This window comes from Mugil cephalus, chromosome 14 (genome assembly GCF_022458985.1).
Source record: "Mugil cephalus isolate CIBA_MC_2020 chromosome 14, CIBA_Mcephalus_1.1, whole genome shotgun sequence".
Taxonomy (NCBI): domain Eukaryota; kingdom Metazoa; phylum Chordata; class Actinopteri; order Mugiliformes; family Mugilidae; genus Mugil; species Mugil cephalus.
In genome coordinates, this window is record NC_061783.1 from 20,976,314 (window position 1) to 20,992,045 (window position 15,732).

The following is a 15,732-nucleotide window of genomic DNA, read 5'->3' on the forward strand; positions in this document are numbered from 1 at the left end:
ATAATTTCCTGTGTTGTGCACAGAAGCTCAGCCGGCCCTCGTTTCCGCGTGCAATAATTACCAAAAAAGCGTGGCATGTTGGAGTTATGAAAAAGACAAAGAAGGAAATTAAAGAGTGGTGCTCGGGATGGAAATATGAGCGAGTGTCAATCAGCGGAGGAATCACAAAGGAGGCCTGTCATGAAACGCTGTCACAAAGCTAAGTGGGTGAAAAACTTGTTGGGGGAGTGAAAACAAAAGCAGGCGACGAGATGCGGCCGGTTTTCTGTTCTCGCTCCTAAAAAGAGCGAGGGACGAGTGATAACATGACAAACTTGTAATTGTTGTGGCACGCCTCCAGCGCAGCAGTCCCAACACGTCCCTCATTATCACCTCTTCACACACTCTGACAGGTCTGCTCTCAGGATGAGGGAAGTAATCAGACGTCAGAGTTTTGCTCCCCCCCCCGGACAAGATGAGACAGGACGTGTTAATCCTGCAGAGACTGAGGATTAGGCCTCAGCTCTGTCTAAAAACACACATATGAAAAATGATCCAGCTCTGTCTGGATTTAAATTTACCCGGCGGTGTTTAGAGCAGACGTCAAGGGTCACCAGAGCGGCTGGAATATGTGTGTAAACTTTTGATTTAAGGAGGCAATCAAACCCACAGAGGTGCCTGTTTTGCTTCATTTTTTCTTTTTTTTTTCTTTCCTGCAGCATCAGCACTCTGCGTCAAGCTAAACAGAAACAGAACAACAGCGGAGCATTGAATGAGTAATGAACAACCTCTTCTCCTCCTCCTCCTCCTCCTCTAACTGAGACTCACACAGAGATTGGTATCATGGGTTGGGTTGATAAAAAAAACTTTGCAGCGCTGCTTTAACGTTTCAAATGTTTTTAGCCGATTAGAAACAACCCAGAGAACAGCCGAGGCTAATGAGGACGTCATTATGTTTGCACCTATTTGCAGGTGATTACAGTTCATCCTGATCCCAATTCAAGGGACATCCAGGACCGAAATGATCGATGATTATGTTTTACTGAGGCTCCCGCTGCCAGTGATGCTGAAAAATGACCAAAAATAACGTGAGGCAACAAGATACAGAAGTGGAAGAGCTATTAGGAGTGGGGAAAAAATATCAATAAGGCAATATGGTGTGATACTTTTTCTCCTGATACAATATCGATTTTAAAAGAAAAAGTTTTTCTGTACAAGTGCAATAAAAAGGAAAAGGATCATTTGGATTAATGTTGTTTTTTGACTCAGTTTGTTCAATGAATTATCACTGTCATCTGCTTTACATATATACAGTGTGTATTTTAAGCTGCATTTAATGCAATTTTAGTGAACTATGCGGAACAATATCATAATATCGCAATAATGTATCGTATCATGAATCAAGTATCGTGATATGTATCGTATCGTGAAGTCCTTGCCAATATAGCAAATAATAAGCAAATAAGCAAAGACACAGCACTGTCTGATTGACAGGTGGTGTAAACTTAATAAATAGTGTATACGACTTTCCACAAGCTCACGAGTTCCATTTTTGCTCAGCATCTGATGTGTTCAGAAAAGAAGTAAACAAAAAACTCGGCAGTTAAGCACTTTGTTTTGCTTCATTTATAGAATTAATTTTCAAATACGGCATTATTGGAAGGTGCTTGAATAAAAGAATAATTGTAAAGGTTGATTAAATGGCTACACAGGAAATTATCTGTTGATATAAAAAATCCTAATGTTCATTAAGGACCTACGTTTTTTAAATATGTTTCTCTAAAACCTACATATATCAGCATCATGGCGATGTCAGACAAAAAGCCTCATTTTGATTTGTCCTCTTGGACCACGAACGTCTGCACCTTCTGATTATTGTTGAGACATTTAAGTCTGACCTTCCACAGACCTGCGCCACCAGCATAGCAACAACAACCAAACAATGACTAACTCACGAGTTTAAAACACAGCTTGGTAAAAAAAAAAAGAAAAAAAAAAGAAAAAAGTGTTTATGTGAGACAACATGATGTCAGCGCTGTCTCATAATTGGTGGATTAGGTTTCAGCACACAGGGCAACTCGGACGGACGTGGAAAACAAGAGACAAAGACGAGGTAAAACAAAATGAGCACAAGAGGGGAGTAAGATCAGGAGCTGAGATGCAAATGTGAAATACGACATGACAGACGGGGGAGGAGGAGGGGGGAGGAGGACGAGAGGCGGAGGAGTTTAAGGCGTGCTGACATGCTGCGTGTTGAGAGGAAACGTGCACGGTCTTGTCAGCTCCGCCGAGAGCCACCTGGGAATGCTGCTGAGTCCGTAAACGCAGCGCCGTCGCTCAAACACACACAGACGTGGCGTAACAGCGGTCTGCGTTTAACACCGGGATGAACTCATCGGCCGTGACTCACGCTGGTGAAACAACATCGCGTCTCGGCCACAAAATCCAGAATGATGGCAAAAACACACGCACGCTCCACGGCGCCGAGTCCAGCGAGGACGTATTGATCTGTTTAATTAAGTCCCAACTCCTGTTGCCCCTGGCAACGCTCCCCCGATGCCGCATCAATAGTCGCCATGGCAACTGAGAGGAGGCGGCAGAGAGCCGGGATCCGCTCTCAGCGGATTCTCAGGTCCACCACTCGCCGGGTCGAGACCTTCCTGAGACTTGCGAGTCAGGGCAGAAGTGTTTCAAGTGTTTGTGAAGCACGTCACCGCTTTGGTCGGAGATAAACATCTAAGGAGGTGACGCTCAAACAAAACTTTCAAACCATTTTTCTCTGCCAAGTGAGCTTTTCTGATGCTTATCGGGGCTCCTCTGCCTGGCACACTCTGAGGTTTAGGTTTTTTCTACATCATGTCAGATGGAAATGATTATCCGGTAGCTTTTAATTCAAAAAATAAATTACAAACAGCTCTCTGTTTATAGATCATTTATTTATAGGGGGAATTGAAAGGCGGTAACTTTTTAGTTTTTTAACACAGCTCGGTGTAGTGAGGAATCCACAGACTTTGTACTTAGTGGAAACGAAACAACTTGTTCACACGTCCCAACACAGAAGAGGCTTCACGTCTGACCTACACCTGGAGGACGAGGGACTGTCTCAGGGACAACACCACCCATCAGCCACTTACGTCTTAACACCTTCACACCTTGAGTTTGGAGTTTCTTGACATTAATGTGTCACTAGAAAACCACAACTAGCTTCTTTAGGACACCCACTAACAGCAGCTGAGTATTTAGATGCAAAAAGGAAACCGACCATTTGGACGAAATGACGTCAAGAAAACTAACATTTGCTTTTGCATCTGATGTAAAAAGCAAATGATGCAAATGAAACACCCTGTCAACAGATCCAGTCTTAATATGACAAATACTGACAAGGGCTGCTTTGATACAAGACATTTCACAACTAAAGACAAATCCAAGATTCGGGATGTTGGAGAAAAGGTGGAGCGGTTGAAGCACATCATTAATCACCTATCAATGTTGTACGGTTGAGGTGTTAGACTTCAACAGACCGTGGAGAGTTTGGATGGAATATATGGTGCAGATATCTTTGGATAAAATGTGTGCTGGTAGACAGTGTGAGTACACCGAGTTTGAAGTGGTTGCACGGTGAGATAGAGAGAGACATGCAAATATGAAGACGCACTCTCTGCTAATACTCCACTGGCAAATACAGAAACTTTATGGGTTTTGGACGTAGTGGTTCTCCTGGACATCCTGAGTGCATGATTCCTCATAAACCTTTTACTTGTCAGTTCAAACACAATTCATCTGCAGATTCATAGCATTTAAATATTAAATCTCGGAAGGAAATGTTAACCGGATCGCCGGCTATCAGCACGCGCAGAAACATTGATTCAAAGAGATGTAAAGCAACCGTCTCCGCTGGAGGAAAGAGAAAGTGAAACCTCAGCTTTGATTTTCCTGTCAGGTCTTGTGACAATTCACTCATATCTTGCTCCGTCCGAAAGTTAAACAAAAGTCAACTGATAAGAGAAAGTCTTTTGTATCGCGTTCTGTTCTGAAGTCAATTCAGACGGCAAAGATTCTGTGTTGATAAGTGAGGTCGTTATCGTTGTCGACTCTGGATATCTCAGAGAAATAAGGTCACATTTACATAACTTTCCCTTAAAGACACACACACACACACACACATGTGCGCCCACAACGTCAAACACACCATTTACGGTCACACTGCAGACGTTCGCACCTATTTCACAGTTTCTGTAGACACCTCCTCGTCAGTAGCTAGCAGTTTGCCAGCTGCTCTCAGGTGTGTTTCTCTGTGTGTGTGTGTGTGTGTGTGTGTGTGTTGCAGCCCTGGTCGTTTGTGGGGAATAACAATTTGGACTCAACTGGTGTGAGTTAAAGAGGGGGCTGAATCACCGTTGGCGTCAGACAGAAAGGATTGTCCTGGTAAATATGTAGGTCAGCAGCCAACCTCTCCTCCTGTGATACTGATTATACACACTCACACAAACACAGGGTTTGTGTGTGTGTGTGTGTGTGTGTGTGTGTGTGTGTGTGTGTTTTTTTTTTAACCAGGAAATTGGACTAAATTACGTCTGTCCCCTTGCTTATCTCTGGTTACATGACCTTCATAAACCTCCCTCTGAAGTTGTTGTTTTTTCCACTAGAGCCGGCCAGAATGTCCCCACACATCCTCCATGTGTACGGTGGCAACACTGTAATGTTGTTATTTGCTCTGGTCGCAGACAGGCACAGTTTATTTTACACAGGTGGGAGGGGCGATAACCCCTCCCACCTGGCTAGTAAAGTCTAGTGACAGTTCTCGGGAAATAAAGTTAAATTAAACTTTTAAATTAAGCCTGGCTTTAAGTCCACACACGACAACACTTAGAATATTTGTCACAAAATGTCTGTTGAGGTTCATTTGAATTTGTACTGAACTCAGACTTCCGCTGGACAAACAAGGAACTATGTGAAAAAGAAACAAAAATGAAATAGAGACGATGGGCAGAATCAGTTCTCAAGCTCAGTTGGTGTCATTTTGTTCCTAAAACTGGACATTCATGATCCCCACAGGATGAATCCTACAGAGGTTTGGGCTTTTTGAATCGAATCTATCGACACAAGTGTGGGTTAGATTTAGATATACAGTATATATATATACTCATATTTATATTTGAACCCAGAAATGGCTACTTGCTGCCCTCAAACAAGCTGAAAGCTAAGATGCTAAAAATGCAGAGAAAGACACGTGAGGGAAAATCTGGTGGAGAAGAGCTTCATATTTACTGAAGTTAGGAAGCTGTAAGTGTCCTTATTTCCTGTCGTCTTACTGGAACAAACAGAGCTGTGGGTTTAAAGTTGCCGAGTGCAATGGTTTTAGTGAACGTGGAAACTTCTCAAAAACACATTAATTAGCCTTTTAAAAGCCACACTGAGTTATTTTAGGACGTATGCTAATGTTAGCATTAGTCAACAGAGACTTTAGCAGCACTTTGAGATAATAATATACACTTTCTTTTTTTAATTTTAGGGGTAACAAAGTTTGGTTTTAAGGCTCCTCTGTTCTTTATGTGTATTTCTGTTTGTAAACTTGCATAAATAGTATTCTGAGGCCATGATCAGGTCAACTTTGAGCACTAGATGTCAAATAATAAAATGTCGGCCACACAGAAGTGTAAAATATCTGAAATAAACCCTCCACTACTCTTTTAAAAAAATTTTTTTTTGCATCTGTGGGGACAAGACAGTGAAACAAGAGACGGAGAGAATCAAACCAAAAGGCACGCACAGTCAGATTTATGCAGATACCACACAGACGCTCTGGCTTTCCCCCGTGAAAATACCTGTTATGACTGTACCAAACCAGAGCAGGAGAATATCAGAGAATATCTGTGTTCCTCCTTCCCACACACGCAAAAACACAAACACAGTGAATCACCCCTTGCTTTCTATGATGAAAACGAACGCCTCTCATTTGTTCCAGAAACCTAACGAGAGGCGCTCTACCTCCAAAACCATCGGACCGCGAGGCCAGCCCACAGAGCCTCTAACCCAGTTACGGCTCCTCTCCCGTGAACCTCAAATTCGACTTCACCGCCCCTCCGCCTTTTCTCTCTTTTCTCTCGAAACGCGAGAATCCTGTTCTCTTTAAACCCGCCGGTAAAACGCAGTTACTGTGAAGCAACAGTGTTTGTCTGAATTCCAGTCAGTTGCGGCATAAAGATGAGGAAACAACACAGCAACGGCAAGAGAGTCGAGCCGGATGGTGTGGCAGAGAGAGAAAAGAAAGACAAAAGAGATCTATTGGTGTGATAATTGTAATATAATAACCATTTGAGATTAATGTGCGGCAATTAAAGCCAGATGTCAATTTGAATAAAGCCCCTAACTTTGTTTATGTCTCCAGGCTTACAGAAACTGAGGCTGCTGAGAAGTCTCTCAGTTCTGCTTTGTTTTCAGTTTACAACAGTTTCTGTTTCTCACAGATACCGGTGTTTTTTTTTATTATTATGATTCATGGTGAATTCCGCCATTCAAGGGTTATTACAGTTTATCTCAGTTCCAGGAGAAACCTTCGAACCGCTCCAGAGGCGTTTCGTGTTTGTCTCCAATCAGATAGCTCCACAGGAAGTTGGAAACAAAGCAACAATGAGCCCAGGCCTGAAGCTTACTGTAAATGTTTACTCTAAGTTGTCACTGGGATCTGTAGCCGAACGCGAGTGAAGGACTGAAACTGTCGCGAGTTTGTTTCACATGAAGGTCACTGAAGTATGTAAACGGCAGGTTGACCGAAACTGTTTCCCAAGACATTCGCTTGCTCCAGCTCTGTGATCTACAGCCTCGTTTCTTGTCCTTGTTTGTACGTGATCAGATTTGTGTTTGGGTTCTTGGGTGGAGACAGTTTTAAAGACCAATAAACACATGAAGAATGCCTGAAACAGGACGGAAGCAAACACAGAGTAAAGAGGAGACGAGTGAGGGTCCCTTACCCGCAGTCCGGCGCCGGGCACCACCGGCAGTCCGGGTCGGAGGCGAGGCACCTCCTCAGCAGGAACTCCTCGTACTTGTCCAGCAGGGCCGCGTCGTCCAGGATGTCGGCCACCTGCCGCGGGGCCAGCCTCTCGGCGCACTCGGGGCAGCTGAGCTGGACCCGGCTCTCGGTGATCTCGATGCGGAGGTACTGGCGCAGGCAGCAGAGGCAGGAGCGGTGGCTGCAGCCCAGCAGCTCGGGGAGCTGGTCGGCGGGCTGGCGCACCAGGCACAGGGGGCACTCCAGGAGGTTGGCCTCCCCGGAGGACGTGGCTCCACCCAGGGACGGCTGGCTGGAGGAGAGCGGCTTCGAGGGGGTGCTTGAGGCGGCGTCCTGGGGGGTCGTGGCGGCTGTGGTGGCGGCGGCGGTGGTCGTCGCTGTGGGCGTCGCTGAGGCCGCCGCCGGCGCTGAGCCCAGGGAGGACGGGAGCAGCTGCTGTTGCGCGTGGTGGTGATGCGATGAAGGGGGGGCGGCCCCTCCCTTGGGGGGCCGGGTACCCCGAGACCCCCGTTTGCTGTGGAAGAAGTTGTGGAAGGAGATGCGGCCCTGGCGTTTGCCCGCCGCACGGCACTTAGGGTTGGGGACGCCGCTCACAGAGGAGTGAGGCGACTCCGAGTCCTTTTCTGATCCCATTTTCCCAGGGGAGACACACAGGGTCGGTTATTGTCCCCCGAAACACGACGTAGTATCACAGAGGGACACTCTGGCCACACAAACACACACTCTGTAAGACACACAAGGAAGGACTTGTCCTTCTGGTGAAAGCCGAACCAGAATGCAAATGCTTTACTGGCTCCGGGCTGAGAAACAGTCGCTGCCTTCTCTTAGTTTTTACGGGAAGAAATAAACGTTATCAGGGAAAGACAGAGGGAGATAAGAGATATACAAAACCGCTCATTTAAAGAGCCGCAAGTTAAAAGTGGTGGAGGAAAAAAAAAATCCCCCACGACTCCCAGGGCTTCTCTCAAAGTTGGCGAAACAAACGTTTACAAAGAAAAAAGAGTCCGGAGCTTTTTATCTCTCAGGCAGACGCCGCGGACAAACATTACGGAGACTTTCACGGCTGAGCGAAAAGATTCAGCTTCAAGGAATCACAAAAACAGAGAGGATTAAAAAAACAAAAAAACAAGCAAAAGGCAAAGAAAAGTCCACAGATCCTGGTTCAGCCTGACCGTGGCGATGATAATTCCTCAGATGTGATTTGATTCTCTTCAGCTCCTCTCGTTCAGAGCGTCTCCTCGTTCGTCTTCCTCCCGATCTCGCTGAACGCCGGTTCTCTCTGAACGGTTTTCTGTCAGGAAGAAGAGAGCAGGAAGTTAACACAAAGAGCATGCTCAGTATGACACACACCTCCTCCCTCCCTCACCTCCCCTTCTCTCTCTCAGTCAGTCTCAGTCTGTCTCTGCTTTGCTCTTCTCCCGGTTTCGATTTGCTCATTAACCCCTCTGACCCTGCGCAGACAATCTATCAGCTCTGGTTATACTTAAACACACATTCAGGCAAGAAAATGTTGCACGGCGTCTGTTAAGTAGCCGGTAATTAAAACATTAATGGGAACACATCTGCAAGAGGAGGCAAACCACCGGTTGACCACATGACATCACCAACCGCTCCGACCAATCGGGTGCTCGTGTGAAAGCCGTCTCTCTCTCTCTATCTCTCTTTCTCTATTTGCTTCACGCTGAGCACCGCAAGCTCTTCCTCCACTTCACACTGTGCTGCTAGTGCCGTTGCCATGGCGACGCTCACTATGAGCGAGGCAAACAGCGACCCACTCTGTGACTCGGGCACTTATGTGCACACACACACACACACACACACCAAGAAAAAAAAAGAAAAGAAAAGAAATAACAGACACGCACACGCAGTCAAGAAAGAACCGACACACATGGAATGCACGCGATGCACAAACATCGACGCAGCGACTCACACACACATTTACCAGCATTAAACAAAATAATGCACTGAAACTGAAAATCATCACCCACACACGCATGCACACACGCATGTATACACACCACACACAGGCCTGCACACACAAACAGCAACACCTTTTTTATATGAGAAGAAATACACACACACACATCTATACACAATATAACTCCCCCTCCCCCCAACACACACACACACACACACACACACACACACACACCACCTGATGGTCAGTGACAGACAAAATCCTGCACACACACACTATGTGCATGAACACACACACCCTCAAACAGTGTTGTAAAGAAGTGAGGACCGGCCAAGATTGTATAAAACACACACACACATCCGGCCACCTATGAGCGCACACACATCTTTGAATGAACACACACATGAAAAGTGATAATTGCGTTCACACACACACTGGCAGATGATTATTACACACGTATACACACAAACACACGCACACATGTCTGAATGAACAAGTAATAATTACGCACGCACACACACACGCAGCAAACACACGACCACACGGTAATTACGTCCCCGCTAACAACTGTGAGTGCGTTTAAGAGACACTTATGTCTCTTCTCGTGTGTTATTAACTTGCAGGTCACGTTGTGGCTGTTTGTGTCTTCTCCTCTCGTGACTGTTCCAGTGAATTCAGCTCAGAAACCCATCAGACAACTCGTTCAGGTTCATGGAGCCGAAACAAAGCTTTTCAACAGTTATCGCAAAAATATTAAAAAAAATTAAAATAATAAATCGATACTAAACTGAATTAAACAGACTCAGGAAGCACATACATACTCCTCCAGCGGTGCAGATGTGTTCTGGTTTTCTCTCTCTGACCACCAGCCGACGACTGACCGGCCTCTCTCTGATTGACTTAGTGTCCACAAATCTGATTAGTAGAGGCCATACGCACACACACACACACACACACACACACATGCAGGGTGACGCTGACCCAGTAAACCTGGGACCGTTCAGGAGACCGTGACCCGTGCGTCTCCGCTGGGATTCACATAAGTGACCGATCAGCTGAGCGGTCGGAGCGTAGAGACGCCGCCCAGCGTTTCACTCCTTCCAGGTTTAAGATGAAAAGTCTGAGCCCAGAGTTTCCAGTTAAAAAACAAGACAACTCTAAAAACTGGTTATACATCTCTATTTAATTAGGATATATATCTTTAAAGCTCTTCACAAAGAATAACTGGAGCTGGAGTCTTTTGTTTTGTTTTATCTTAACAACACACGACAGACATTTATCTATTCTTATCTAATTTAAAGATGTTTTATGAGAAAGATTTGAATCTCATATCTCTGTCTTGGCCAAAGGCACTGGCTTCATTTACATGGCTGCTCTGGAGGAAATTTAAAGATGTCTCCATGTCTCCTACGTTGTTGTCCACGTGGCTAAACTAATGTTTTCAGTGATACAAGACAAAAAGAAGAAGAAGGACTGATAGTAGAAGTAGAAAAAGAAAAGCTTCCTATTTGATCTAAGATTCATCTGTAGCTCATAACAACTCATAGAAGGACGGAGAAAGACAACATGCACAGGTTTCAACGTGTACGTCAAAGACTCATCATAATTTCTTATCTATGAAGAAGCATTTTCTATTTTAATGGAAATCTTTGGTGGTGTTGTTTCTTGTATAACCAACTGTTAAACTCCAACCTCCACAGATCGGTTTGTGGCTTCAAGGGAACTTGTCTGTTTTAAAAAAAAAAACAAACATATGTGACCATAAACCAGGAAGTCATAAATAAACGGTTAGTTGCTGTGTGCTGTGTAAACAGCCTTTAATAAGAGATATTAGATGACATGCACCACTAAGCAAACACGCTGCAGGCGACGTGGGAAGAGGAAGACAAAACACAAACCAAACCGAGGTGGAGGATATCCACCAGTTAGCATCCGTTAATGACTGCGAGAGCAGCTCAACACCAGCCATCGTCTTAAGGTCAAACAGAAGCGAAAGGAAGAGAAAACAGCAAAGTTCATTTCTCCTTTTTCACCTTCGTCTCATGTGAACATTCAAGTGTAGATCAGCTGATCGTGTGATTCAGGAAAGACCAGCTCTTCCTAGCGTCCTAGCCTCTTAGCTAACAGTAGCTCTTCCTGTTTCCAACTTTTGAATGATGAACACAGACCACTGCCACCCACTGGTAAGATGAGTTATTGCTTTTAATGCAGGTGTAGAAACCAAAATAAGTAGAGCTCCCCCTGGTGTCTGGAGGCTGCAGTGATAGGTCACATAAGCTCCACCTCCTCCACATGTTAGTGGGCGGGTCTTAGAATTAAAACACTAAACTACACGTCAAATAATTGTTTTCAAGTTTGGTTTCTGTCATTTCACGTATTTAACATAATGTTGAAGCATGCTCAAGTGTTATTTTTATTTATTTATTTTGGATAAGTTTAATTTTTGTTAATTCATCTGACTGTTTCTACAGAAACAGGATGTGACATCACGATGACTCTGTTCTGTTCTGCTGCCTGATGATCAAACGCATCCAGCTTTTCTTTGTGCTGATGGAATATAGCTGGTGGAGATTTTTTTTTTATTTCTCACAAGAGATAAGATCGGAGCGAGCGAGCAGAGACAGATTTCTTGTTCAGATTACTTCACCGCGTCTTCACTTCGATGCATCCTCTCACAGTCTGACTTGACACAAACTCAACCAGGCCAAAATATCTAAAATGAAACACATTCATCGAATGTCAAGGATTGAAGAATTTCTGGCATAATGACGTCTCTAGACGTAACTGCAAAGCTGTGTAGAACTGTACTAAAGCTTCATGTTTCATGTTGGTTTGTTGTGGGAATTACATCAGCGTTAAGTCCTGAGATAATAAAATTTGAATGGATCATTCACCGAGGGTTTCGTTTCCCTGGAGACGTGATGGAGACAAATAAATAAATCTAAAGAGAGGAGGAGATATTGAGTCTGTGTGTGTTCTTTACACCTGCTGCAAATTTTAAAAACATTCAAATAAAACTTGGATAAAGTAAAACCAGGAGTAAAGGTTCGTTTTAATTGACCTTGTGCTAAACGCCACTTTTGTTTTTCAGGGTTAGGACTTGACTTTAGGGCGTTAGGGGTGGGGCGAGGGTCTAGGTAACGCGTCGCGTCAACGGAGCGTCCTCACGAAGATAGAACGACGTGTTTTCGTGCCGCCGTTTGGCAGATGGGCCCGAACAGCCTGAGAACTTCACAATCTGGACTAGATTTGTTATCACCGCGCTCACGCACGCACTTTGTCCAACACTTTTTCCTCCTACTCCACTGCTGCTCAGTTCAACACACACGAACGCGCACACACAACAACACAACAACACAGCAGGCTGCTTTCATGCTCCACCCTCCTGATTCTCAGCCCTCCTGTTTTAATCTCTCCGTCTCTTCCTGGTTTCCTGCAGCAAAGCGGTCAAGTTGCTCAAAAAAAACAAAAAAATAAAAACCACAACTAGTTCTTCTTTCCAGCCTGGACTGACGCAGAGCTGTGAGGACATGATGCTCACGGACATTTTACATGATTGCGTATGTGCTGAAGACGACTATCATGCAGAATAAAGGCAGGGGATTATCGGCGCAGCCACTTGACTGTGACAATCACACACATGATCTTGTATTAAAAACTGCCTTCAGAAGGGTCCTGAGAGGAGTTTGCAGAAGCAGCGCCCCCTTGTGGTATTTGCATGCACGAGATGTGACGTCTTTTAATAGATGATAGTAACATAGAGTTTTCATTTTATAATACAACTGAAGGAAATGTTGATGAGGTGCCTGATTCTCACATCTAAGGAGGAGATGAAAGCAGTTAATGAGCCGGAAGAAAAAGCTGCACCTCGTAAGAAAACACACACACACACACACACACTTTAGTATAAAGACGTGACATGACACCTTCTGACAAGCTACTGTTCAGTCAGTCACCTAGAAAACTCTTGACACGTCGGTTGATTCAGAATAACTGGGAGTAAACTGAGGAAGACGACTGGATTTTTATCTACTCTATATTTAGATTGGTGTAACATGTAAACTAGATTTAAACCAAATAAGTATATTTGGTTTTCCACATTTACGTCTACTGCGACTGTCAAATATAACCAAAAGTATCAAAATGTAATCTAAGCAACTTATGGCCACAGACTGAGAGAACAAACATTTTATATATTTTTTATAAATATTATAATGAACTCTGGTTGGAGTCACTTGTTAATAAAATAATAATAACCTATTGTTTGGTCAGTAAAAAGGATTTTTGCATATTTTGAAATATTTTGTCTATGTGCAGGTCTCTAAACAAACATTTCCATGGTAACGAGGTGTAAATCAAGAAAAACAAGCTTCACGGTTGATTTGAAGGATTTAAATAAAACTCCCAGTATGTTTTCCCTGAAATACACGCAGGAACTAACCAGCAGTGAGTTGTAGAGATGACAGGTTTTAAAAACCATCAATGACTCCAAGTGGGCGGATACCATGAAGGACCACTGGTTCGACTTTGGCTCCTAGAACTAAATTCACTATGACGAACCCAGACGAGAGGAGGCGAGCTCCATCCATACACTGTGACGGTTACCGCGGCAACCATAGCCTCGAACGTCCACTATCGAGCGAATATCAAAGAGACGGACGACGAGTGAATCCGTTCACGCGTGGACAGAACGGGCCTTTTAATAAGCTCTCGGTGTCACTTCTAATTCTCATCTCTTCTGACGCTGCTAAACCTCAACACAAACTTTTCTCCGTCAAACCATTTCAGCCTCAATAACGTTTCAAGAACACGTAATAAAGACCGCGGCCTCCCAAGGCCCTCGGTGGGGCCTTTAATCATTACACGTCTTTATAGGAAGTTAAAACTATAACCACGGTAATGAAAGCTAACAGCCCAGTTCCAGGATCGTAATGGGTTTGAATCAGAGAGAGAGGGAGGGAGGGAGGGAGGGAGGCCGGTGCGTTCTGCAGGTAATCTGTTCTCAGACAGAGTGTTCTGGTTTAATCTATGCCTCAGCACTTTGGGATCCTCCAGTCGCGGCCTGAAGGCTGCAGCCAACCTACATGCTGCAACCGGCAGTCGGTCCCGCACATTCACAGCTCCTCGCGCTAACACAGGAGCGACGTGAAACGAGATCATGAGTTAGTGCACGGAATGTGAAGGATTTGCCGTTTTTTTGCTGATGCAGACATCGATGCAATAAAAAAAAAAAAAAAAACGAGCGGCGGTATGTGCTCCTGCAGCAACATAAAAAGACCAGAGAGGATCTGAAGATTACTCAGCAGCGAAGTCTCAGCTGAAAGGCGGAATGAAAGGAGCCACTTAGAGCTGTTAAATAACATAAACAAACTAAATAAATATTTAACAGGAGCTTATAAGACTCAAGTGATTCAGCTCGCGTGGGCTCCTCTGGCAGGTTAGTCCATATTAGAGGGGCCGTAATGAAGAATGATCACACACACACACACACACACACACACACATGGCCTTTAGAGAAATCAGCTGTGTGCTACAGGTGTGCGGCTGTTATGCAATAAGATGATTCACGTCCAGCCTTTGACGTGTCTTAGCAAGATCCGCACGACAAGACACACAGCTACACAACAACAAAACACACACAGAGGAGGCCTGGACTGCACGAAGCTCCAGGAGCAGCTGATGATAGGAAATAAAGGAGGAAAAATATTAAACGCCACACACGCACTTTACATGAGCTGGAGGAGGGTTTGGGGGTTTTATCGGCTCAGAAATCTGAACAGATCAGCTCGTTTAGATCAAATTGGACATTGTTTGAAAGCACAAAGCTTCGCAGTTTTTCAAGAAAACATCCATTGTGTTTTGTCGAGCGGCTGCCTGTTCTGAACAGAGCTCTCTTTCTCTCTCGACGTTCTTGTTCTTTGCCGTCTCTGCTCGGTCTCCTCCAGCGATGGAGCCCTTTTCTTTTATCCAGGTTTGTGCAGTTGTTGTTGCTGTTGTTGTTCCACTGTCTCTGCCGCTTGGGAAAAAGCCTCCGGAAGCTGCACGTGGAAATAAAAACGCTCTCACCTCTTCCACTACGCAGTTTCCCACGCGACTTCAAAACGACAGTGGCGTCGTTATTCTCCTGTCATTACACCGTGAATTCCACGTAGAATTCAGGATATTATTAGAAACAGACCATTAGAAAAGCTAAAGAACCTACTCCAACTGATGTAGACCTAAAACAACACCAGTTGGAAAATAGCAGCAGCAGAGCATTAAGTGCAAAGATAAAGACGCATTAAAACTGTAAACGGAGTTCGAGCGAAGCAGCACTTTACACTCTGCAGCTCTTTCTGTTGACATTATCGTATCTTGGCAGAGAGAAGTTTATTCCTGGTCTGCCAGCAACACGTTGTTTATTAGTCTTAAGGTTGCGGCTTTCATAAGAACTTGGCGGATGTTTATTATCTTTCCTGATTCCCAGGAAAGCTATCAGGCCGCCTCTGATCTCGAGATTTTATTACCGCTCCATGCCTCAGTTACAGTTTCACATCTGCCTCAGCAACCGATGCCGTTTCGCTCAGCTCGGATTAAAGCTGAGGGCGTGTGGTGCGGCCGACAAAGTGCCCCACGACGGCCTGCACCTTCGCTGCGTGTCATTCTGAGGCTCGGCTTTCCGCACTGACCTCTGCTGCCGCCGTCACATATAAACAAAAATCCCAAAATAGGCTGCTGGCTTTCATCGTCTGCCAGATGAACGCAGTTAATGAGCTGGAGGAAAAAGCTACAACACACACACACACTCACGCACACACATTCACACCATGGGGATATTTCCCAT

At 44.7% G+C, this 15,732-nt stretch overlaps 1 protein-coding gene across 1 annotated transcript in view; it reads right to left on the minus strand.

Moving 5' to 3' along the window:
• rnf19b (ring finger protein 19B) overlaps positions 1–15,732 on the minus strand; it is a 34,327-nt gene that overhangs the window by 11,884 nt on the left and 6,711 nt on the right. The window contains exon 2 of the mRNA XM_047605898.1: positions 6,951–8,282. Coding sequence (XP_047461854.1) covers positions 6,951–7,624 — 674 coding nt within the window. The 5' untranslated portion in view covers positions 7,625–8,282. The remainder of the gene's footprint in view (positions 1–6,950; positions 8,283–15,732) is intronic.